The following is a 24,022-nucleotide window of genomic DNA, read 5'->3' on the forward strand; positions in this document are numbered from 1 at the left end:
CAACGCCCCTTGTCCAGACAGAGGTGGGCAGCTGAACTTAGAACTGAAGCCTGGACCACTATCAGCTGGACCTGACAACCCCGCTCACCTCCCAATACTGATTTCATTCATTGCGTCCAGGCAAGGCCTCCGTCAGTCACACACCTCTCATTGTTCCGTCCTTGTCTTTATCCGTCCCTCTCAAAGGCTCCTTTATGGGCCTCAGTGACAGCACTGTCTGGGGCAGGAGTTATATTCCCCTCGTCATAACACCCTCCCTCTCCACTCCCATTTGACCTCCCACTGTAAGCATGCCCTTGCTTTTAGATTGAGGTGTGAACAGACAAGCGCACCCTGAAATATATTGAGATTGCATTTCTGGGTATAGATACTAATATTGTCTGCTTTTTCCCCAGCGCCATTAGTTAATTTGATACAGGGAGTCATCTGGTTAATCTGTGTCTGGATGACATTGGTTCTCATCTCAACGTTGGTGTGAGTCCAGATTTTTGACCTTGGCCGCACGATCATAGGGGTTGGCTTTTAGAATCGTTAACTGTGGGGACTGAGTGATATCCTTGCTCGTACATTTGTCAGGGTGGGATCTCATTCTGGCATGGTCATCAATGTTAATCTTCTACCAGGGAAGCGGGGAAAAAGACAGCTGTTCTCTCTACAGGACGTTTCATTCCGCTAAGATTGAAAGTAACCCTCTCCACACCCAATTGGTAAAAAAAATCTAAAATAAAAGAGAAACCAACAGACACATTTTTTCCCCCGTAGTCTTTCAAGTCCCTTGTTTGTTATCGGTTGTCAGGTCCTAAGGGCTGGAGCTTCTTGCCGAGTTGATTTGAAGTCTAAGTGGGAGTTCTGAGGAGAACCATCCACAGTCCTGTCCGCATTGAGAAGCGCTTGTTCCTCAACATGTAGGCTCTGTTTAGGCTCTTTAACAACCGCACACAGCTCAGATGGGTCAAGTAGACTGTTTGAGCTCCCCCGTATCTCCTCCTCTCTCCCTCCTTCCGGCCAGGGGCCCAGTGTCTGTCTGACGATGAACATGTCAGCGGCTTCAGCGCTCAGCCAGTGCAGGAAGCACTTTCACCTCTTGCTCGTTTGCTGGAAAGCATCACTTGGCAGCCCATGCCCATTTAATATCCACTCAGATAAACATGGAGCGCTAGCATGAGTGCTTTGGCCCTCTAGATGCTCTCTCCCTCCCCCTTCCCGTAATGGCCCCTCCCTGGGCGGATGCCCATGCAAACAAACAAACCCTAGTGTTCCCTGAAGTTTCCAGGGTGTATATGACTAATTAGAAGTCACCACAGAGACAGTATATATGGCTCTCCTTAGAGACTGTTTGGGTGGCTTCTAAGGTAGATAGTAGGAAGGTTATGTAGCTAGGTATAGAGTTGTTCATAATTAGAGCTCCAGATCAACGCACTCACGACATTCTCGACACCACCTCCGCGGTATATATTAATCACATCCTGATATAGGCTCCTCTGCTTCGAACTATCCTGACAAATCTGTGAACTGTGTGGTGCCATGAGTGTTTGCATGTCAAATGCTCAGTGTGTTCAACTTTGTTTTCCCCTCTCCTGTCTACTCCTCTCTCTCCTGTCCTCCTCTGCGTCAGTTTCAAACACTCATTGAAGAATTAGAGGCCTTTTCATCTCTCCAAATGGTAATTAGAGAGCATTCAGGTTTCACTTTTTTTTTCTTTCTAGTAAGTGACGTGCAGAATGTGTCCCATTGCAGATCCGCATTAGTGTCCAGACATTTTGGTGCCTAGACATTTGAAGGCAACTTACACTTGGCAGAGTATAAATGAACGCGCCATCTCCTGGGTATTCTACTACTCCTCAGGGCGGGGGGAAAGGACCGAGGAGGTCACATCTGTGTGTGTTCTCTTAAGGTGTGGTGAAAGTAACTGCAGCATTCCTAGTTCATTCATGTTTGGATGTGTGTACATTTGCATATCCTGTGTTACGCCGATTAGTCATGCAGAGCAGCACCTTCTCGATGTTCTGGGCAGTGGAGAAAAGGACTGCCTTTAAAGTCCAACTGCCCCACACCTGTATTGCCAACCAGATGGAAAATAAGGAGGTTGAGCTGATGTTGTCTGAGTAGATGCTTGTCAAAAACGCTGTCAGACAGAGGCACTTCACTACTGCCGTTGGTTCTTTTTTTGTGTGGACCTGGTTGTTTTTTATGTCCTGGGAAAGGTAACACGCCAACTTTAAATGAAATCCCAAGTTCAAGAACATTGGGAAACGGCGGCATTTCAAAATAAAAAATAAATAACACAGTTCGTATAGCCTTTAGCCGTACCCTTATCCTACTTCTCTGTTCCTCTGGTGACTTGGAGGTTAATCCAGGTCCTGCAGTGCCTAGCTCCTCTCCCACTCCCCAGGTACTCTCATTGATTTCTGTAACTGTAAAAGCCTTGGTTTCATGCATGTTAACATTAGAAGCCTACTCCTTAAGTTTGTTTTACTCACTGTTTTAGCACACTCTGCCAACCCGGATGTCTTAGCCGTGTCTGAATCCTGGCTTAGGAAAACCACCAAAAACCATGAAATCTCCATCGCTAACTATAACATTTTCCGCCAAGATAGAACTGCCAAAGGGGGCGGTGTTGCAAAGAGCCTGCAGAGTTCTGTATTTCTGTCCAAGTCTGTACCCAAACAATTCGAGCTTCTACTTCTAAAAATTCACCTTTCCAGAAACAAGTCTCTCACTGTTGCTGCTTGCTATAGACCTCCCTCTGCCCCCAGCTGTGCCCTCGATACCATATGTGAATTGATTGCCCCCCATCTATCTTCTGAGCTCGCGCTACTAGGTGACCTAAACTGGGACATGCTTAACCTGTTAGGGCTAGGGGGCAGTATTGACACGGCTGGATAAAAAACGTACCCGATTTAATGTGGTTACTACTCCTGCCCAGAAACTAGAATATGCATATAATTATTAGCTTTGGATAGAAAACACTCCAAAGTTTCTAAAACTGTTTGAATGGTGTCTGTGAGTAAAACAGAACTCATTTGGCAGGCCAAAACCTGAGAAGATTCTGTACAGGAAGTACCCTGTCTGACCATTTCTTGGCCTTCTTGATTATCTCTATCCAATACAGGGGATCTCTGCTGTTACGTGACACTTCCTACGGCTCCCATGGGCTCTCAGAAGGCGGCAAAAAGCTGAATGATATCGAGGCAGCCCCTGGCTGAAAAACATTAGCGCGTTTGGATAGTGGCCAGTCACAGTACTATGAGACTCAGGCTCGTGCACGAGGGGATCCCATGCTTTTATTTTCTCTCTCGTTTGTACGTAAACACGCTTTCCCGGTCGGAATATTATCGGTAAAATGGCATAAAAATTTATTTTAAACAGCGGTTGACATGCTTCGAAGTACGGTAATGGAATATTTAGAATTTTTTTGTCACGAAATGCGTCGTGCGCGTGACCCTTATTTACACTTCGGATAGTGTCTTGAACGCACGAATAAAACGCCGCTATTTGGATATAACTATGGATTATTTTGAATCAAACCAACATTTGTTATTGAAGTAGCAGTCCTGGGAGTGCATTCTGACGAAGAACACCAAAGGTAATCAAACTTTTCTAATAGTAAATCGGAGTTTAGTCAGGGCTAAACTTGGTGGGTGTCAAAATAGCTAGCCGTGATGGCTGGGCTATCTACTCAGAATATTGCAAAATGTGCTTTCACCGAAAAGCTATTTTTAAAATCGGACACCTCGATTGCACAAAGGAGTCTGTATCTATAATTCTTAAAATAATTTATGTTTTTTGGGAAGGTTTAACGAGAGTAATTTAGTAAATTCACCGGAAGTGTTCGGTGGGAATGCTAGTTCTGAACGTCACATGCTAATGTAAAAAGCTGGTTTTTGATATAAATATGAACTTGATTGAGCAAAACATGCATGTATTGTATAACATAATGTCCTCGGTGTGTCATCTGATGAAGATCATCAAAGGTTAGTGCTGCATTTAGCTGTGGTTTTGTTTTTTGTGACATTATATGCTAGCTTGAAAAATGGGTGTCTGATTATTTCTGGCTGGGTACTCTGCTGACATAATCTAATGTTTTGCTTTCGCTGTAAAGCCTTTTTGAAATCGGACAGTGTGGTTAGATAAAGGAGAGTCTTGTCTTTAAAATGCTGTAAAATAGTCATATGTTTGAAAAATTGACTTTTTTTGTATTTTTGAGGAATTTGTAATTCGCTCCACGCCTATCATTGGATATTGGAGCAGGTGTTCCGCTAGCGGAACGTCTAGATGTAAGAGGTTAAACAGGTCAATATGTCTTCACTGACATTTTCAACCTCTCCCTGACAGTCTGTAATACCTATATGTTTCAAGCAGACCACCATAGTCCCTTTTCCCAAGAACACTAAGGTAACCTGCCTAAAATGATTACCGGCCCGTAGCACTAAAATCTGTAGCCATGAAATACTTTTAAAGGCTGGTCATGGCTCACATTACATCATCCCAGACACCCTGAACCTACTCCAATTCGCATACCACCCCATCAGATCCACAGATGATGTAATCACTATTTCACTCCACATTGCCCTTTCCCACTTTGACAAAAGGAACACCTACGTGAGAATGCTGTTCATTGACTACATCTCTGCTAAATATGCTGACCTAAAAGTTACAGAAAATCAGTCAATTGAAATAAATGTAAGTCTATGGATTTCACATGATTGGGAATACAGATATGTATCCGTTGGTTACAGATACCTAAAAAATGGTAGGGACATGGATCATAAAACCAGTCAGTATCTGGTGTGACCACCATTTGCCTCATGCAGCGCGACACATCTCCTTCAGAAACATCCTCTCACTCACATGGAGTTCATCAGGCTGTTGATTGTGGAATGTTGTCCCATTCCACTTCAATTGCTGTGCAAAGTTGCTGGATATTGGCAGGAACTGGAACACACTGTCGTACACATCGATCCAGAGCATCACAAACATGCTCAATGGGTGACGTCTGAGTATGCAGGCCATGGAAGAACTGGGACATTTTCAGATTGCAGGAATTGTGAACAGATCCTGCTGATGTTGGGCCGTGCGTTATCATGCTAAAACATGAGGTGATGGCGGCGGATAAATGGCACGACAATGGGCCACAGGATAAATTGTGTTTATTGTCTGTAGCTTATGCCTGCCCATACCATAACCCCACCGCCACCAAGGGGCACTCTGTTCACAATGTTGACATCAGAAAACTTCTCGCCCACACGACGCCATACACTGGGTCTGCGGTTGTGAGGCCGGTTGGACGTACTGCCAAATTCTCTAAAACGACATTGGAGGGGGCTTATGGTAGAGAAGTTAACATTCAATTCTCTGGCAACAGCTCGGGTGGACATTCCTGTAGTTAGCATGCCAAATGCACACTCCCTCAACTTGAGACATCTGTGGCATTGTGTTGTGTGACAAAACTGCACATTTTAGAGTAGCCTTTTATTGTGCCCAGCACAAGTGCATCTGTTTAATGATCATGCTGTTTAATCATCTTCTTGATATGCCACACCTGTCAGGTTGATGGATTATCTTGGCAAAAGTATAAATGCTCACTAACAGGGATGTAAACAAATTTGTGCACAAAATGTTTAAGAAATTAGCTTTTTGTGCATATGGAAAATTTCTGCCATCTTTTATTTCAGCTCATGGAACATGGGACCAACACGTTGCGTTTATCAACTCAGCAAAAAAGAAACGTCCTCTCACTGTCAACTGTTTATTTTCAGCAAACTTAACATGTGTAAATATTTGTATGAACATAACAAGATTCAATAACTGACACAAACTGAACAAGTTCCACAGACATGTGACTAACAGAAATGGAATAATGTGTCCCTGTACAAAGGGGGGGTCAAAATCAAAAGTAAGTCAGTATCGGGTGTGGCCACCAGCTGCATTAAGTACTGCAGTGCATCTGCACCAGATTTGCCAGTTCTTGCTGTGAGATGTTACCCCACTCTTCCACCAAGGCACCTGCATGTTCCCGGACATTTCTGGGGGGGAATGGCCCTAGCCCTCACCCTCCAATCCATCAGGTTCCAGATGTGCTCTTCGCTGGCCATGGCATAACACTGACATTCCTGTCTTGCAGGAAATCACGCATAGAATGAGCAATATGGCTGGTGGCATTGTCATGCTGGAGGGTCATGTCAGGATGAGCCTGCAGGAAGTGTACCACATGAGGGAGGAGGATGTCTTCCCTGTAATGCACAGCGTTGAGATCGCCTGCAATGACAACAAGCTCAGTCCGATGATGCTGTGACACACCGCCCTAGACCATGAAGGACCCTCCACCTCCAAATCGATACCGCTCCAGAGTACAGGCCTCGGTGTACTGCTCATTCCTTCGACGACCATCACCCCTGGTAAGACAAAACCGCGACTCGTCAGTGAAGAGCACTTTTTGCCAGTCCTGTCTGGTCCAGCGATGGTGGGTTTGTGCCCATAGGCGACGTTGTGCGTTCCTGGTGTAACTCGGGCAGTTGTCCCGCAGGTGTGATGTTCGGATGTACCGATCCTGTGCAGGTGTTGTTAACAACTCTATCCTCCTGATTCCTGCTTACAAGCAAAAATTAAAGCAGGAAGCACCAGTGACTCGGTCTATAAAAAAGTGGTCAGATGAAGCAGATGCTAAACTACAGGACTGTTTTGCTATCACAGACTGGAACATGTTCCGGGATTCTTCAGATGGCATTGAGGAGTACACCACATCAGTCACTGGCTTTATCAATAAGTGCATCGAAGACGTCGTCCCCACAGTGACTGTACGTACATACCCCAAACAGAATCCATGGATTACAGGCAACATTTGCACTAAGCTAAAGGGTAGACCTGCCGCTTTCAAGGTGCGGGAATCTAACCTGGAAGCTTACAAGAAATCCTGCTATACCCTGCGACGAACCATCAAACAGGCAAGGCGTCAATACACGGCTAAGATTGAATCATACTACACCAGCTCCGACGCTCGTCTTATGTGGCAGGGCTTGCAAACTATTACAGAATACAAAGGGAAGCACAGCTGTGAGCTGCCCAGTGACACGAGCCTACCAGACGAGCTAAATCACTTCTATGCTCGCTTCGAGGCAAGCAACACCGAGGCATGCATGAGAGCATCAGCTTTTCCGGACGACTGTGTGATCACGCTCTCCGTAGCCGACGTGTGTAAGACCTTTAAACAGGTCAACATACACAAGGCTGCGGTGCCAGATGGATTACCAGGACGTGTGCTCCGGGCATGTGCTGACCAACTGGCAGGTGTCTTCACTGACATTTTCAACATGTCCCTGATTGAGTCTGTAATACCAACATGTTTCAAGCAGACCACCATAGTCCCTGTGCCCAAGAACACAAAGGCAACCTGTCTAAATGACTACAGACCCCTAGCACTGACGTCCGTAGCCATGAAGTGCTTTGAAAGGTTGGTAATGGCTCACATCAACAGCATTATCCCAGAAACCCTAGACCCACTCCAATTTGCAAACCGCCCAAACAGATCCACAGATGATGCAATCTCTATTGCACTCCACACTGCCCTTTCCCACCTCGACAAAAGGAACACTTATGTGAGAATGCTATTCATTGACTACAGCTCAACGTTCAACACCATAGCTTAGTGATGAGTTTGAGGGTACTATGGTTCCTGGGACTAAACACCTCCCTCTGCAACTGGATCCTGGACTTCCTGACGGGCCGCCCCAAGGTGGTGAGGGTAGGTAGCAACACATCTGCCACTCTGATCCTCAACACTAGAGCTCCCCAGGGGTGCGTGCTCAGTCCCCTCCTGTACTCCCTGTTCACCCACGACTGCATGGCCAGGCACGACTCCAACATCATCATTAAGTTTTTCGACGACGCAACAGTGGTAGGCCTGATCACCGACAACGACGAGACAGCCTATAGTGAGGAGGTCAGAGACCTGGCCGGGTGGTGCCAGAATAACAACCTATCCCTCAACGTAACCAAGACTAAGGAGATGATTGTGGACTACAGGAAAAGGAGGACTGAGCACGCCCCCATTCTCATCGACGGGGCTGTAGTGGAGCAGATTGAGAGCTTCAAGTTCCTCGGTGTCCACATCAACAACAAACTAGAATGGTCCAAACACACCAAGACAGTCATGAAGAGGGCACGACAAAGCCTATTCCCCCTCAGGAAACGAAAAAGATTTGGCATGGGTCAAGAGATCCTCAAAAGGTTCTACAGCTGCAGCAGAGCATCCTGACTGGTTGCATCACTGCCTGGTACGGCAATTGCTATGCCTCTAACCGCAAGGCACTACAGAGGGTAGTGCGTACGGCCCAGTACATCACTGGGGCTAAGCTGCCTGCCATCCAGGACCTCTACACCAGGCGGTGTCAGAGGAAGGCCCTAAAAATTGTCAGACTGTTCTCTCTACCACCGCATGGCAAGCGGTACCGGAGTACCACGTCTAGGAAAAAAAGGCTTCTCAACAGTTTTTACCCCCAAGCCAAAAGACTCCTGAACCGGTAATCAAATGGCTACCCGGACTATTTGCAATGTGTGCCCCCCCAAACCCTCTTTTTATGCTGCTGCTACTCTCTGTTTATCATGTATGCATAGTCACTTTAACTATACATTCATGTACATGCTACCTCAATTGGGCCGACCAACCAGTGCTCCCCCACATTGGCTAACTGGGCTATCTGCATTGTGTCCCACCACCCGCCAGCCCCTTTTACATTACTGCTACTCTGTTCATCATATATGCATAGTCACTTTAACCATATGTACATACTACCTCAATCAGCCTGACTAACCGGTGTCTGTATGTAGCCTCGCTACTGTATATAGCCTGTCTTTTTACTGTTGTTTTATTTCTTTACTTACCTATTGTTCACCTAACACCTTTTTTGCACAATTGGTTAGAGCCTGTAAGTAAGCATTTCCCTGTAAGGTCTACACCTGTTGTATTCGGCGCACGTGACAAACTTTGATTTGATTTGACATGGTCTGCCACTGCGAGAACGATCAGCTGTCCATCCTGTCTCCCTGTAGCGCAGTCTTAGGCGTCTCACAGTACGGGCCCTGGCCACATCTGCAGTCCTCATGCCTCCTTGCAGCATGCCTAAGGCACGTTCACGCAGATGAGCAGGGACCCTGGGCATCTTTCTTTTGGTGTTTTTCAGTCATTAGAAAGGCCTCTTTAGTGTCCCTGGTTTTCATAACTGTGACCTTAATTGCCTACCGTCTGTAAGCTGTTAGTGTCTTAACGACCGTTCCACAGGTGCGTGTTCATTAATTGTTTATGGTTCATTGAACAAGCATGGGAAACAGTGTTTAAACCCTTTACAATTAAGATCTGTGAAGTTATTTGGATTTTTACGAATTATTTTTGAAAGACAGGGTCCTGAAAAGTTTTTTTTTTTTTGCAGAGTTTATTTTTGCCCAGTGTAGTTAAATAGTTAGCAAAGAGTCCGGATAGCTATTTGGTTTTGACCCTTTTTGCAGAAAGTTTTTTGACTCATCACATACACTGCTGCTTTTGTTTATTATCTGTCACTTTATTCCTAGTTGTATGTGCATACACTACATGGCCAAAAGTATGTGGATACCCCTTCAAATTAGTGGATTCAGCTATATCAGCCACACCCGTTGCTGACAGGTATATAAAATCTAACATACAGCCATGCCATTTCCATAGACAAATATTGTCTGTAGAATGGCATTACTGAAGAGCTCAGTGACTTTTAACGTGTCACCGTCATAAGATGCCACCTGTCCAACGAGTCAGTTCGTAAAATTTCTGCACAAACTCACAGAATGGGACCTCCGAGTGCTGAAGAAGCGCACAGTGCGTAAAAATAGTTTGTCCTCCGTTGTAATGCTCACCATCGAGTTCCAAACTGCTTTTGGATGCATCGTCAGCAGCTTCATGAAGTGGGTTTCCATGGTGGGGCAACCACACAAGCCTAAGATCACCATGCTCAATGCCAAGCATCGGCTGGAGTGGTGTAAAGCCCGTCGCCATTAGACTCTGGAGCAGTGGAAACGCATTCTCTGGAGTGATGAATCATGCTTCACCAGCTTGCAGTCCGATGGACAATTCTGGATATGGTGGATGCCAGGAGAACGCTACCTGCCCGAATACATAGTGCCAACTGTTAAGTTTAATGTTCTGGGGCTGTTTTTCATGTTTCGGGCTAGGCCTTAGTTCTAGTGAAGAAAAATCTTAATGCTACAGCATACAATGATATTCTAGAGGATTCTGTGCTTCCAACTTCGTGGCAAGTTTGAGGAAGGCCCTTTCCTGTTTCAGCATGACAATGACCCCCGTGGACAAATTGAGGTCCATAAGGAAATGGTTTGTTGAGATCAGTGTGGAAGAACTTGACTGGCCTTCACAGAGCCCTGACCTCAACCCGATCGAACACCTTTGGGATGAATTGGAAAGCCGACTGCGAGCCAGGCCTAATCGCTCAACATCAGTGACTGTCCTCAGTAATGCTCTTGTGGCTGAATGGAAGAAAGTCCCCGAAGCAATGTTGCAACATCTATTGGAATGCCTTCCCAGAAGAGTGGAGGCTACTATAGCAGCAAAGGGGGGAATAATCTCCATATTAATGACCATGATTTTGGAATGAGATGTTCGACAAGCAGGTGTCACATACCTTTGGCCATGTAGTGTATCTACCTCAATTACCCCTACACATCGACTTGGTACTGGTACCCCTTGTATATAGCCAAGTTATCGTTACACAATGTGTATCTTTTATTACGAGTTTTACTTTTCTATAATTTTTTCTTTCTCTCTGCATTGTTGTGAAGGCCCCTTAAGTAAGCATTTCATTATTAGTCTACACCTGTTGTTTACAAAGCATGTGACCGATAAAATTAGATATGATTTGAAATGACGAAACAGTATTTGGGGGGGGGCATAAACTGTAGAGATCTGAATGACTCTCCATTCTTTGGTAAATGTGGGGGGTGGCTTTTTAAATTGTGGGACCATCTAAATACAATTCAGATTTAATTTTATAAATGTAGAGACATTGAATGGGAATCTTGGGGAGTTAGGAGGGACAGAGTTGATTGGTTGACCTCCAAGACCAAATCTGTCTTTTCCTCCATCTGGGTTGGATATCATGCTGCTAAATGGTTCCAATTGGTTTAGGACAAGAAGCAGAACAGGGAAATGAAGCCGTTGTTCTTGACCAGGAGACTGCCAATAAGATTGGACTGTAATGATTGCCTGCAGCAGACTGACTATCTGGTAGGTGTTGTTGCCGGGGTTAAATTGCCTCACACTATGCTTAATAGTGTCTCATTTAGGCCAGAGAGATTGATGGAAGAGCCTCTTCTGAGCCCACAGAGTCTTTCTCGTGAGCCTCCCATCACTTGAGGTACTTCCTGGAAGCTCACCCACCTCAGCCCTACCTACCACTACTGCCTCAGGGCAGAAAGGAGACCGAGCAGGGCAGAGTGACAAATGTTTCTTGCACTTCAGACCCATTAGACTCAATTCTAGGGCCACCATTTCCCAGAAAAGGAAGATTGCATCCAAGATTTTTGTTAACCTTCTGTACATTTTTTTCTCTATCACTCCAATGGCTGTCACATAGTTGTATTACTTCCTGGTTCCAGAGATGGGAAAAGTCACAATTTTGCATGTCCTAAACCAGTCTCAAGTCTTAACCTTTTGAGTCTCGAGTCAAGTCCCAAATAATAATGGGCAAGTCTCAAGTTTCACAGCTCAGGTCAGTCCCTAATTTGGGGGTTTGAGTCCTCAAGGTGGTTAAGTGGTTATGCCAATTGCATTGCAATTACAAAGCATCAGTACTGTACTCTACTTTTGTCAACTGTGTAGGGCTGGGAATTGCCAGGGACCTCACAATATCAGATGACACTCCTAGGACATTATGTTATACAATACATGCATGTTTTGTTCATTCAAGTTCATATTTATATCAAAAAACAGCTTTTTACATTGGCGTGTGATGTTCAAAAATTGTATTCCCACTGAAAACTTCCTGTGAATTTACTAAATTACTCATGATAAATGTTGACAAAATACATAATTATTTTAAGAATTATAGATACAGAACTCCTTAATGCAATCGCTATGTCAGATTTTAAAATAGCTTTTCGGCGAAAGCACATTTTGCAATATTCTGAGTACATAGCTCAGCCATCACGGCTAGCTAATTTGACACCCGCCAAGTTCGGGGCAACCTAAACTCAGAATTACTATTAGAAAAATTCGATTACCTTTGCGGTTCTTTGTCAGAATGCACTCCCAGGACTGCTACTTCCACAACAAATGTTGTTTTTGTTCCAAATAATCCATAGTTATGTGCAAATACCCCTGTTTTGTTCGTGCGTTCAGGTCACTATCCAAAGGGTAACGCGCGAGCGCATTTCGAGACAAAACATTTCAAAATGTTCCTTTACCGTACTTAGAAGCATGTCAAACGCTGTTTAAAATCAATTTTTATGGTATTTTTCTCGTAAAATATCGATAATATTCCAACCGGACAATGCTGTATTCATTCAAAAAGGAAGAGAAATAATGGCGGTCTCGAATGTGCATTTCCAATCTCTTAGCCACCAGGCAGTCCACTGACAAACTGTGCTCCTGTACTCTGCCTGGAGACAGGAGACGCGTCAATCCGCTTTCTGAACGCTTTAGAGAGCCAATGGAAGCCTTAGAAAGTGCTATATAACCCCACGGGAACTGTAGTTTCGATAGAGAAGCAAAGGGAGAACTAGAAAAACGCAGACAGGCCACTTCCTGCTAGGAATTTTCTCAGGTTTTTGCCTGCCATATGAGTTCTGTTATACTCACAGACACCATTCAAACAGTTTTAGAAACTTCAGAGTGTTTTCTATCCAAATCTACTAAGTATGTGCATATTCTTGTTTCTGGGCAAGAGTAGTAACCAGTTTAAATCGGGTACATTTTTTATCCGGCCGTGAAAATACTGCCCCCTATCCCAGACAGGTTAAACAGCAATGAACATAGTGCCAAATCATGTCGTTACTACGCTGCATGAATCTGCTGGGAGCTAACCATCCAGGTTCAATGTTAGCTAGCTAACATTAGGCTCTAACTAGCGAAGAAAACAGCTCTGGGATACAAATAATAATGTCAGCTAGGGAGCCAGCCAGCTAATGTTAGCTAGCTAGCTAACAGTACACTTTAGCTTGAAATGAAACCACTTTCTGTCAAAATTATTCTGAAAATGTGGCTAGCTAATGCTAGACTATCTTACCTGTATACAACATCATGCATGATGTACGCATCTCCCTGTCACGGATGCCATGCCACAGTTGCCCTTAGTTTGAAGATGTAATCCGGAGACAGGTGTTTTCTCCATCTCTTTAGCTATCATACTCTAATTCCACTGATTTTCAAAACTTGATCCTCCAGAAAGTGGAGAGTAACACTTATCTGTGCAGCTCCACTACAGAATACATTTTTTATTTTTAAAGCAGCGTTTGACAGGATTACCCAACACACTGACCTGTTCAAATAGACAGAAACCTTCTAAACTCAAAAAAAAAGAAACGTCCCTTTTTCAGGACCCTGCCTTTCAAAGATAATTTGTAAAAATCCAAATACCTTCACAGATCTTAATTGTAAAGGGTGTAAACACTGTTTCCCATGCTTGTTCAATGAACCATAAACAATTAATGAACATGCACCTGTGGAACGGTCGTTAAGACACTAACAGCTTACAAACGGTAGGCAATTAATGTCATAGTTATGAAAACTTAGGACACTAAAGAGGCCTTTCTACTGACCCTGATAAACAGCAAAAGAACGATTCCCAGGGTCCCTGCTCATCTGCATGAATGTACCTTAGGCATGCTGCAAGGAGGCATGAGCACTGCAGATGTGGCCAGGGCAATAAATTGCAATGTCCATACTGTGAGATGCCTAAGACAGCGCTACAGGGAGACAGGACGGACAGTTGATCATCCTCGCAATGGCAGACCACGTGTAACAACACCTGCACAGGATCGATACATCCGAACATCACACCTGCGGGACAGGTACAGGATGGCAACAACAACTGCCCGAGTTACACCAGGAACGCACAATCCCTCCATCAGTGCTCAGACTGTAGGATGAGAGAGGCTGGACTGAGGGCTTGTAGGCCTGTTGTAAGGCAGGTCCTCACCAGACATCACAGGCAACAACGTCGCCTATAGGCACAAACCCACTGTCGCTGGACCAGACAGGATTGGCAAAAAGTTGCGGTTTTGTCTCACCAGGGGTGATGGTCGGATTCGCGTTTATCGTTGAAGGAATGAGCGTTACACCGAGGCCTGTACTCTGTAGCGGGTTCAATTTGGAGGTGGAGGGTCCGTCATGGTCTGAGGCAGTGTGTCAGCATCATCGGACTGAGCTTGTTCTCATTGCAGGCAATCTCAGCGCTGTGCGTTACAGAGAAGACGACCTCCCTCATGTGGTACCCTTACTGCAGGCTCATCCTGACATGACCCTCCAGCATGACAATGCCACCAGCCATACTGCTCATTCTGTGCGTGATATCCTGCAATACAGGAATGTCAGTGTTCTGCCATGGCCAGCGAAGGGCCCGGATCTCAATCCCTTTGAGCACGTCTGGGACCTGTTGGCAGGTGCCTTGGTGGAACAGTGGGGTAACATCTCACAGCAAGAACTGGCAAATCTGATGCAGTCCATGAGGAGGAGATGCACTGTAGTACTTAACCTGTTATGGCTAGGGGGCAGTATTTTCACGGCCGGATAAAAAACGTACCCGATTTAATCTGATTATTACTCCTGCCCAGAAACTAGAATATGCATATTATTATTGGCGTTTGATAGAAAACACCCTAAAGTTTCTAAAACTGTTTGAATGGTGTCTGTGAGTATAACAGAACTCATATGGCAGGCAAAAACCTGAGAAGATTCCAAACAGGAAGTACCCTCTCTGACCATTCCTTGGGCTTCTTGGCTCTGTTTAAAGAAAATTTAGGATCTTTGCTGTAACGTGACACTTCCTACGGCTCCCATAGGCTCTCAGAACCCGGGAAAAAGCTGAATGATGTAATTCCAGCCGCTGGCAGAAAAACTTTAGCGCGTTTCGATGGTGGTCGATCAGAGGGCCATCAGACTGAGGCTCGTGCACGAGGGGATCCCATGCTTTTACTTTCTCTCTCTTTGAACGTAAACACGCTTTCCCGGTCGGAATATTATCGCTTTTTTACGAGAAAAATGGCATAAAATTGATTTTAAACAGCGGTTGACATGCTTCGAAGTACGGTAATGGAATATTTAGAATTTTTTTTGTCACGAAACGCGTCGGGCGCGTAACCCTTATTTACCCTTTCGGATAGTGTCTTGAACACACGGACAAAACGCCGCTATTTGGATATAACTATGGATTATTTGGGACCAAACCAACATTTGTTATTGAAGTAGAAGTCCCGGGAGTGCATTCTGACGAAGAACAGCAAAGGTAATAAAATTTTTCTTATAGTAAATCTGACTTTGGTGAGTGCTAAACTTGGTGGGTGTGTAAATAGCTAGCCGTGATGCCGGGCTATCTACTTAGAATATTGCAAAATGTGCTTTCACCGAAAAGCTATTTTAAAATCGGACATAGCGAGTGCATAGAGGAGTTCTGTATCTATAATTCTTAAAATAATTGTTATGCTTTTTGTGAACGTTTATCGTGAGTAATTTAGTAAATTCACCGGCAGTGTATGCTAGTTCTGAACGTCACATGCTAATGTGAAAAGCTGGTTTTTGATATAAATATGAACTTGATTGAACAAAACATGCATGTATTGTATAACATCATGTCCTAGGGGTGTCATCTGATGAAGATCATCAAAGGTTAGTGCTGCATTTAGCTGTGGTTTGGATTTATGTGACATTATATGCTAGCTTGAAAAATGGGTGTCTGATTATTTCTGGCTGGGTACTCTGCTGACATAATCTAATGTTTTGCTTTCGTTGTAAAGCCTTTTTGAAATCGGACAGTGTGGTTAGATAAAGGAGAGTCTTGTCTTTAAAATGGTGTAAAATAGTCATATGTTTGAAAAATTGAAGTTTTTTTGTATTTTTGAGAATTTGTAATTCGCGCCACGCCCATCATTGGCTATTGGAGCAGGTGTTCCGCTAGCGGAACGTCTAGATGTAAGAGGTTAATGCAGCTGGTGGCCACACCAGATACTGACTGTTACTTTTGATTTTGACCCCCCCTTTGTTCAGGGAGACATTATTCCATTTCTGTTAGTCACATGTCTGTGGAACTTGTTCAGTTTGTCTCAGTTGTTGAATCTTGTTATGTTCATACAAATATTTACCTCTTTTTGCTGAGTTTATATGGCATACCAATCTGAACTCCTTTCTCAGCGTGTCCAGCCCTCATTATCTCAGCCAATCATGGCTAGTGGGAAGGTTGCCACTTTTTCTGTGGCTTAACCAACAAGGCTTGTAATTTAACAATTTTGATCATATTTACAGATGGTATACAAGTTTGTTATTAAGGCACATGAAAGTTCACATGTTCCAGAAGGCATTTCTGCCAAAAAACGCATTTTGTTAAAACATTTTTTTTTAAATAATGTTAAAATGGCTCTCCTGTGAAGTTGTGACTTGCGACATACGCATAGTTTCCTGAAACGGGTCACATTTACATTGCAAGTATATGCTGTAGTCTGACTACTTGGCACGGTTTGGTAATGTTCACCACATTTGAAGAAACCTACTGAAGACTAAATGAATTATAGTGCCATTATAACCATTCATGACTTCTGCCTCTTGTTTCAAATAAGATACTTCTAGAATTGTTTGTGATTGTGCTTGATAGAACAATTATTGTTTTTAAATGTGTAATTTCCTTGTGCAGCTAATCCCTTATTCCACATAGACATATTTTTATTTTGACAGGTGAATTTATTGTAAATGTTAGCCTCACACCAAGCTGTTGTTTTTTTTCACACTCCTTGAACACTTGAAGGCAGACTTATCTTCCTTCATGTTTTTAGTTATTCACACATCTGTACAACCACATGAAGGCAAACTTCCATCATATTTTGAGCCTTGTAATTAAATTATTCAAAAGCTGTCAAAGTACATTTCTCAGTATCATCATTCTGAATAAGTTCTAAGAAATCACGAAACATCATTCCATGCGTGAAGCATGGAATGAGTTAAACTCTAGTTCTTTACACAAATCCATATAGTTTACTTCTAATTTGACAGTAAAGAAAGATTGTCCACCGACACTTTCCTCGTAGTACAAGTATAGTATGCGCTTGAGGAAATAAACATGCAAATAAACATCTGTTCCCTGGTCAAAAGCATTCATTTGTTAGGTTGCACAATCACCTGTACAAGATAAAACCATAGCACTTCTCAGCCAGAGCAAACCCACTGGGCACAGACATCAGTTCAACGTCTAGTTTTGATTTACATTTGTTTGAGTTGTCAACTAATGTGAATTCTACGTGAAATTAATAAAACATTTCACCATGTCATTGGATTTAGTTAAAAGTTGGGTAAAAAAAAGACAAATTCCCTTAAGTTTGAGTTTTTACAAATCCTATTAGTTTTCCACATTGATATAACGTCATTACATAGATCCGTTTTCGTGGAAATGACATGGAAGCAACATTGATTCAACCAGTTTTAAACCAGTGGGAACAACCCCATTGCTGCAGGTCAGAATCAGTTGCCAGGGTTTGTTTTTGAAGAAGGGCAGTTACTAGTCGGAGAGTATTTTATTTTTATTTGAACAGACACACTTTCATGGGTTACATGGAGCAGTGGGCTGACTGCACATGCTGCTCTTATCATACTTGGAGGTTTCCCCTCCAATTCCAGACAGCTCAGCATGGGGTTATCAGAGGCAGCTTCATTTAATTCTCGGATGAGACTGGGCTGTTCAAACCAGCATTCCCGGTTCGCTACATTCATCAAGTGCACCTAAAGTATTTGAAAGAACATTTGACCCAGGTCTGGAAAATGTCAATGTGTTCTATTTTGTGAAATACATATTGTGTTTTTTTTTGTGTAAATGGAATTAGGAGAAAAACAGTTGGTCACAATCCATTTGAGTCCCTCTCACATACACTCACTTTGAAAGGTTAGCGTCTTCTCAAATTCCAAGCAATAAAGTTTGATGTATATCTCTGACCCAAACAATGAACTTATTGAAGGGACCTTGAATCAGACACTCAAACCACTTCCTCAAATGGCTCTTGTGCTTTTTAGAAGTTATATTTAGAATACTCTTAACTATAAGCTCTGTGCTGAATTGTCTTGTACCTCGTGTCTTATATTAAGTGACCAAAATCACATGCGCCTATTTTTTTCATCAGCACCGTAATACACTTACGCATGGGATATTGAGAGTGTAAATAGAATGGGAACACGAGGCTACTTAGACAAGTGCAAATGCCACTTTGTCTGTGTACTGTTGATTTCTGTTGGGATTGCCAATAGTTTATTGCTTTGGTATGACCAGAATTTGAACTCTGCCTTGCTCTGCTTCTTTGGCATAAAAGCTCAAAGACAGCAAGGAACCTATAGAAGTGGTGGGAGCGAGAAGATCCCTCCAGTCCTGCTCCCTCTGACCTGTCCCATTCATCTCCTCTCCTAAAGCTGTCCAACTCGCTGCCTGGCGGGGTCTCATTGTCACCATGGCAACCTCTACCATAGGGCCTGCTCTGTTTTCCTGGAAAGAAATGGTTAGGGATGGCAGTGTGACTCAGCTGCCTCGTCGGGGTGTTGGACCCTAGCTTACCACTGTCACATATTACTCACAGAGAAGCACTTTGAAATGGAAAATATATGGAAACGGTTTGGTCAGGAAGTTCTTCACCAAAAATGCGGCACCTTAGAATTATGTTACTCAGTTGCAGCACCCCTGCTTGCATTGTTTGCCATCCTAAACCTTTTCCAGGTGGCTTTGTTTTGCATGACCTTGTCCAGGTACCCCACAGTGATCTACCGCTATGCGGTCCCCATAGAGCTCTAAAGAGTTTAATAATACTCCATTTAAAAGGTGCTACACATAGGATTTGCACACATCATTTTTGCATTGAATGATTTTGTTTCACAGTAATACTTACCAGCCAGTGTACTGTTTGACTGTGATATTTGCCTATTGATTTCTACCGCTGGAGTGGCATCTGTTGTCAAAACGAAAGTTACTTTCGGTTTAGGTCCACCAGCTTCCACAGCGGTTTTTGTCCACCAGCTTCAAACAGCTGTTAAAACTATATTTGTTGTTATTGGAAAGATATTTCACAGGAATTTAGATGGTACAATGATTCCCTTCACTATTCAGTGCTTGTTTTCTCACATAAACTGAAATTGAGCGAACAGTGTAGAATCTTTGCAACCAGGAAATTAGTGATTTCCACTAGATAACACGGGCCCCAAAGTCAGAACAGCTTTCCCAGTTTGACAGCAGATGCCGCTCCGGCAGGATAAATCAATAGGCGAATATCACAGCCAATCACAACACTGGTGGGTAAGTAATACTGTGAAACACTATCATTCCACTATTCGCGCCAGATACGCTACATGACCAAAAGTATGTGGACACCTGCTCGTCGAACAACTCATTCCAAAGTCATGGACATTAATATGGAGTTGGTCCTCCTTTTGCTGCGATAACAGTCTCCACTCTTCTGGGAAAGCTTTCCTCTAGATGTTGGAACATTGCTGCAGGGACTTGCTTCCATTCAGCCACAAAGAGCATTAATGAAGTTGGGCACTGATGTTGGGCGATTAGGCCTAGCTTGCAGTCTGCTTTCCAATTCATCCCAAAGGTGTTTGATGGGGTTGAGGTCAGGGCTCTGTGCAGACCAGTCAAGTTCTTCCACACCGATCTCAACAAACCATTTTTGTATGGACCTCGCTTTGTGCACGGGTGCATTGTCATGCTGAAATAGGAAAGTGCTTTCCCCACACTGTTGCCACAAAGTTGGAAGCACAGAATTGTGTTAAGATTTGCCTTGCCTGGAAGTAAGGGGCCTAGCCCGAACCATCAAAAATAGCCCCAGACCATTATTCCTCCTCCACTTAACTTTACAATTGGCATTATGCAAAACCCAGATTAGTCCGCCAGACTGCCAGCTGATGAAGCACGATTCGTCACTCCAAAGAACGGGTTTTCACTGCTCCAGAGTCCAATGGAGGCAAGCTTTACACCACTCCAGCCGACAGTTGGCATTGCGCATAATGGTCTTAGGCTTGTGAGTGGCTACTTGGCCATGGAAACCCATTTCATTAAGCTCCCTACAAACAGTTATTGTGCTGACGTTGCTTCCAGCTGACGTTGCTTCCAAGTTTGGAACTTGGTAGTGAGTGTTTCAACGGAGGACAGACAATGTTTTACGCACTACGTGGTGGTCCTGTTCTGTGAGCTTGTGTGGCTTACCACTTCGCGGCTGAGACGTTTACATTTTACAATAACAGCACCTATAGTTGACCGGGGCAGCTCTAGCAGGGCAGAAATTTTACACATTTTCTTTTTGGAAAGGTGGCATCCTATGACGGTGCCATGTTGAAAGCCACTGAGCTCTTCAGTAAGGCCATTCTACTGCCAATGTTTGTAAATGAAGATTGTATGGCTGTGTGCTCGATGTTATACACCTGTCAGCAACGGGTGTGGCTGAAATAGCTGAATCAGTTCATTTGAAGGGGTCCCCACATGCTTTTGTATATATATAGTGTATGTATGTTATGGACATTTTCTGAAATTACAATGCCATTTTTTGTGGAAAATCCTGTGTTGCACTTTCAACATATTTTTTCATTTTTCAGTTCGTAGCACAGTAACTGTGATAGGCTTGTATGGAGAGACGATCGAAGTGCCGTGCAATAATGGAGCTGCCAAGCCTAAGGATCTTATCTTCACTAAATGGAAATATGTAAGTAGTCTTTTTACTGTCATTTGTCTCCCATTGTCTGTTCCAGATACATATGTAGGTGGAGACTACTCATCCAAAAGTTGAAGTCAAACAAACTGATTTTAAATCAGCACATTTAACACACACACATTCCACATGATTATTATCCAAGAGAACATGACAACAACAGTAATGAATCATTAATGAGGCGGTCTAGACAGCGCCTAGAGATGGAACAAGTTTTTGGTGGTTGAAGCCCTGTTCCACCCCTTTGTATTGCAGTCCCACCCCCCCCCCAAAAAATGATTTAAAAACTGTTAAGTCTCATGATATGTTGTAATTCAATCTAAGGCAATAACATACATATTGTTTAAAAAAATGTCGTCCAAAGTCATTTTTTATACACCTATTTATTTTGAGAAGTGGCTGTCCCAAACCCTAACTCCTAAAATTCATCATTGAGAATGAAGCAATTCATTATTTTTGTATTATTTTTTATTTCAATAGAACATCTTGAGTTCTTCTATTATTACATTGAATGATAATGATCTAATTAGTAGTTTATTGTTAAACATCTTTCAAAAAAAAATGCTGTCCTACCTTTTGATGTCACTACCGAAACACACACTTTAAACTAATGTACTTTAAGCCACATCCCTACAAATATCACCAGGTGATGGGATTGCACCTCTCTCCAGCATGGCCACATGGTGAGTAGGAGAAAATGAGTGAGCAAATTGGTATATATTTTACCTAACATCTAATATATCAAGAAATATGTAAAGTACGATTTTGTTACTAAAATATATATATTTTGCTGGGATCTGTCCAAATGAAAGATAGCTATGGGGATTCTTTAAAGTCCAAAATAAGTAAACATTTTCCAAACCAAAATGGTCACAAACAAAACAATTGACATCATCGAGATATATAGAGGTCTCATCTTTGTATCTGTGCCATTATGGCGTCTTTGACAGCACGGGCAGTTCTACCAACTGAGCTACAGAGGGTAGTGGAAAGTGCAGACTTCAGGAAAAAGTGTAGAGTATTGAGATGCATAGCTAGCAGGGGGGCTCTAACTTCTCCAACATTGACATCTACTTGGCCAAAGCACAGATGTCTATAATGTGCTTTTCTGTACTGTACTCATCTGTTATGTACTCTACTGTACTTTACTGTGCTGTACTGTATTATACTCGAGTTCACTCTACTTGAGTTTCTTACAATTGAAGAAAGGGCCCATGGACTCTTGAGACCACATCAATTTGGTATTTAACTTGTCATGGTCTCAACTTACTGAGTCTGGGTTTATATTTTGGGACCAATGTCCTGGTATAAATCTTGGTCTTGAAGTGTTACAGATTCCGTGATAGAAATGTAAAGATCATTTCCGATTGAGCCGACATGCAGTGTTTATCGTGAATGCAGTCTGCCTTTAAATTTAATTGCGGATTAAATAAAGCCCTTAGTCTTTGATTTGCAACCCAATTTGAAGAAGATAATGCTCTCTGAGTGCATTGTCTGAGCAGTTCCAGCCCATAGGAATCCCCACCCAGTTGATTTTTAAATATTGGAAGACCTCAATGGCAATGTCTATGTTAAAAGTAATTATATCCATCTAGAGTCCTCCAGTTATCTCTATTATTGAAACTTGATGCCAAAACGCCTATTATTTTGACAAGCTAAAGATGGGTAAAGTGAGAATGTAAACATCTAACAACATAATTAATTAGATGCATAAGTAATTAAATCTATCAACAAGTTTCATAACAATACAATCAACATTGAACATTTCACAGAGAACAGTAGAGATTTTATTTCTCTAAATAAAATGTAAAGGTTTTGAAAATCAGGTTAAAAATCATGTTAATATTTTGTTAATTTGGCATGCAAGATTTTTTTTTAAATGAATCAGTAATAGTTTAATCAAAATGATCGCTACCCACTGGGCACAGTCGTCAGTTCAATGTCAAGTTTTGATTTACATTTGGTTGAGTTGTCAATTATTGTGAATTCAACGTGAAATCAACAAAGAATGTCACCATGTCATTGGATTTAGGTTAAAAGTTAGATACAAAAAAGTCAAAAGGCACTTTTTGCAAATCCAATAAGTTTTCCATTTTGATTCAACATCATCACATAGATTTAGATTCAACCAGTTTTTGCCCAGTGGGTACTGTGCATGGTTCTCTCTTTATTGCTATTTTCACTATGTTTCTAAATAATCACTGACAGTGTCACCAGCAATGCACCCTCACACCTCCTCCTCCATGCTTCATGGTGGGAACCACACATGCGGAGATCATCTGTTCACCTACTCTGCGTCTCCAAAAATCTCAAATTTGGACTCATCAGACCAAAGGACAGATTTCCACTGGTTTAATGTCCATTGCTCGTGTTTCTTGACCCAAGCAAGTCTCTTCTTCTTATTGGTGTCCTTTAGCAGTGGTTTCTTTGCAGAAATTCGACCATGAAGGCCTGATTCACGCAGTCTTCTCTGAACAGTTGATGTTGAGATGTCTGTAACTTCAACTCTATCAAGCATTTATTTGGGCTGCAATTTCTGAGGCTGGTAACTCTTAATGAACTTATCCTCTGCAGCAGAGGTAACTCTGAGTCTTCCTTTCCTGTGGCAGTCCTCATGAGAGACAGTTTCATCATAGCGCTTGATGGTTTTGCGACTGTACTTGAAGAAACTTTCAAAGTTCTTGAAATTTTCCAGATTGACTGACCTTCATGTCTTAAAATAATAATGGACTGTCATTTCTCTTTGCTTATTTGAGCTGTTCTTGCCATAATATGGACTTGGTCTTGTACCAAATAGGGCTATTTTCTGTATACTACCGCTACCTTGTCACAACACAACTGATTGGCTCAAACGCATTAAGAAGGCAAGAAATTCCACAAATTACCTTTTAACAAGGCACACCTGTTAGTCACATGGAATGCATTTCAATTATCTCATGAAGCTGGTTGAGAGAATGCCAAGAGTGTGCAAACCTGTCAAGGCAAAGGGTGGCTACTTTCAATAATCTCAAATATGAAATAGATTTATGTGTTTAACACCTTTTTGGTTACTACATGATTCCATATGGGTTATTTTATAGTTTTGATGTCTTCGCTATTATTC

The 24,022-nt window shown here is 42.8% G+C and overlaps 1 protein-coding gene across 1 annotated transcript in view; it reads left to right on the forward strand.

Annotated features, from left to right (window-relative positions):
- The window catches only part of cd166 (CD166 antigen homolog), a 69,236-nt gene that overhangs the window by 25,322 nt on the left and 19,892 nt on the right, over positions 1-24,022 (forward strand). Inside the window, 1 exon segment of the mRNA NM_001146392.1 lies at positions 20,807-20,913. Coding sequence (NP_001139864.1) covers positions 20,807-20,913 — 107 coding nt within the window.

The sequence above is a fragment of the Salmo salar genome, chromosome 04 (genome assembly GCF_965601325.2).
Source record: "Salmo salar chromosome 04, fSalSal1, whole genome shotgun sequence".
Classification (NCBI taxonomy): domain Eukaryota; kingdom Metazoa; phylum Chordata; class Actinopteri; order Salmoniformes; family Salmonidae; genus Salmo; species Salmo salar.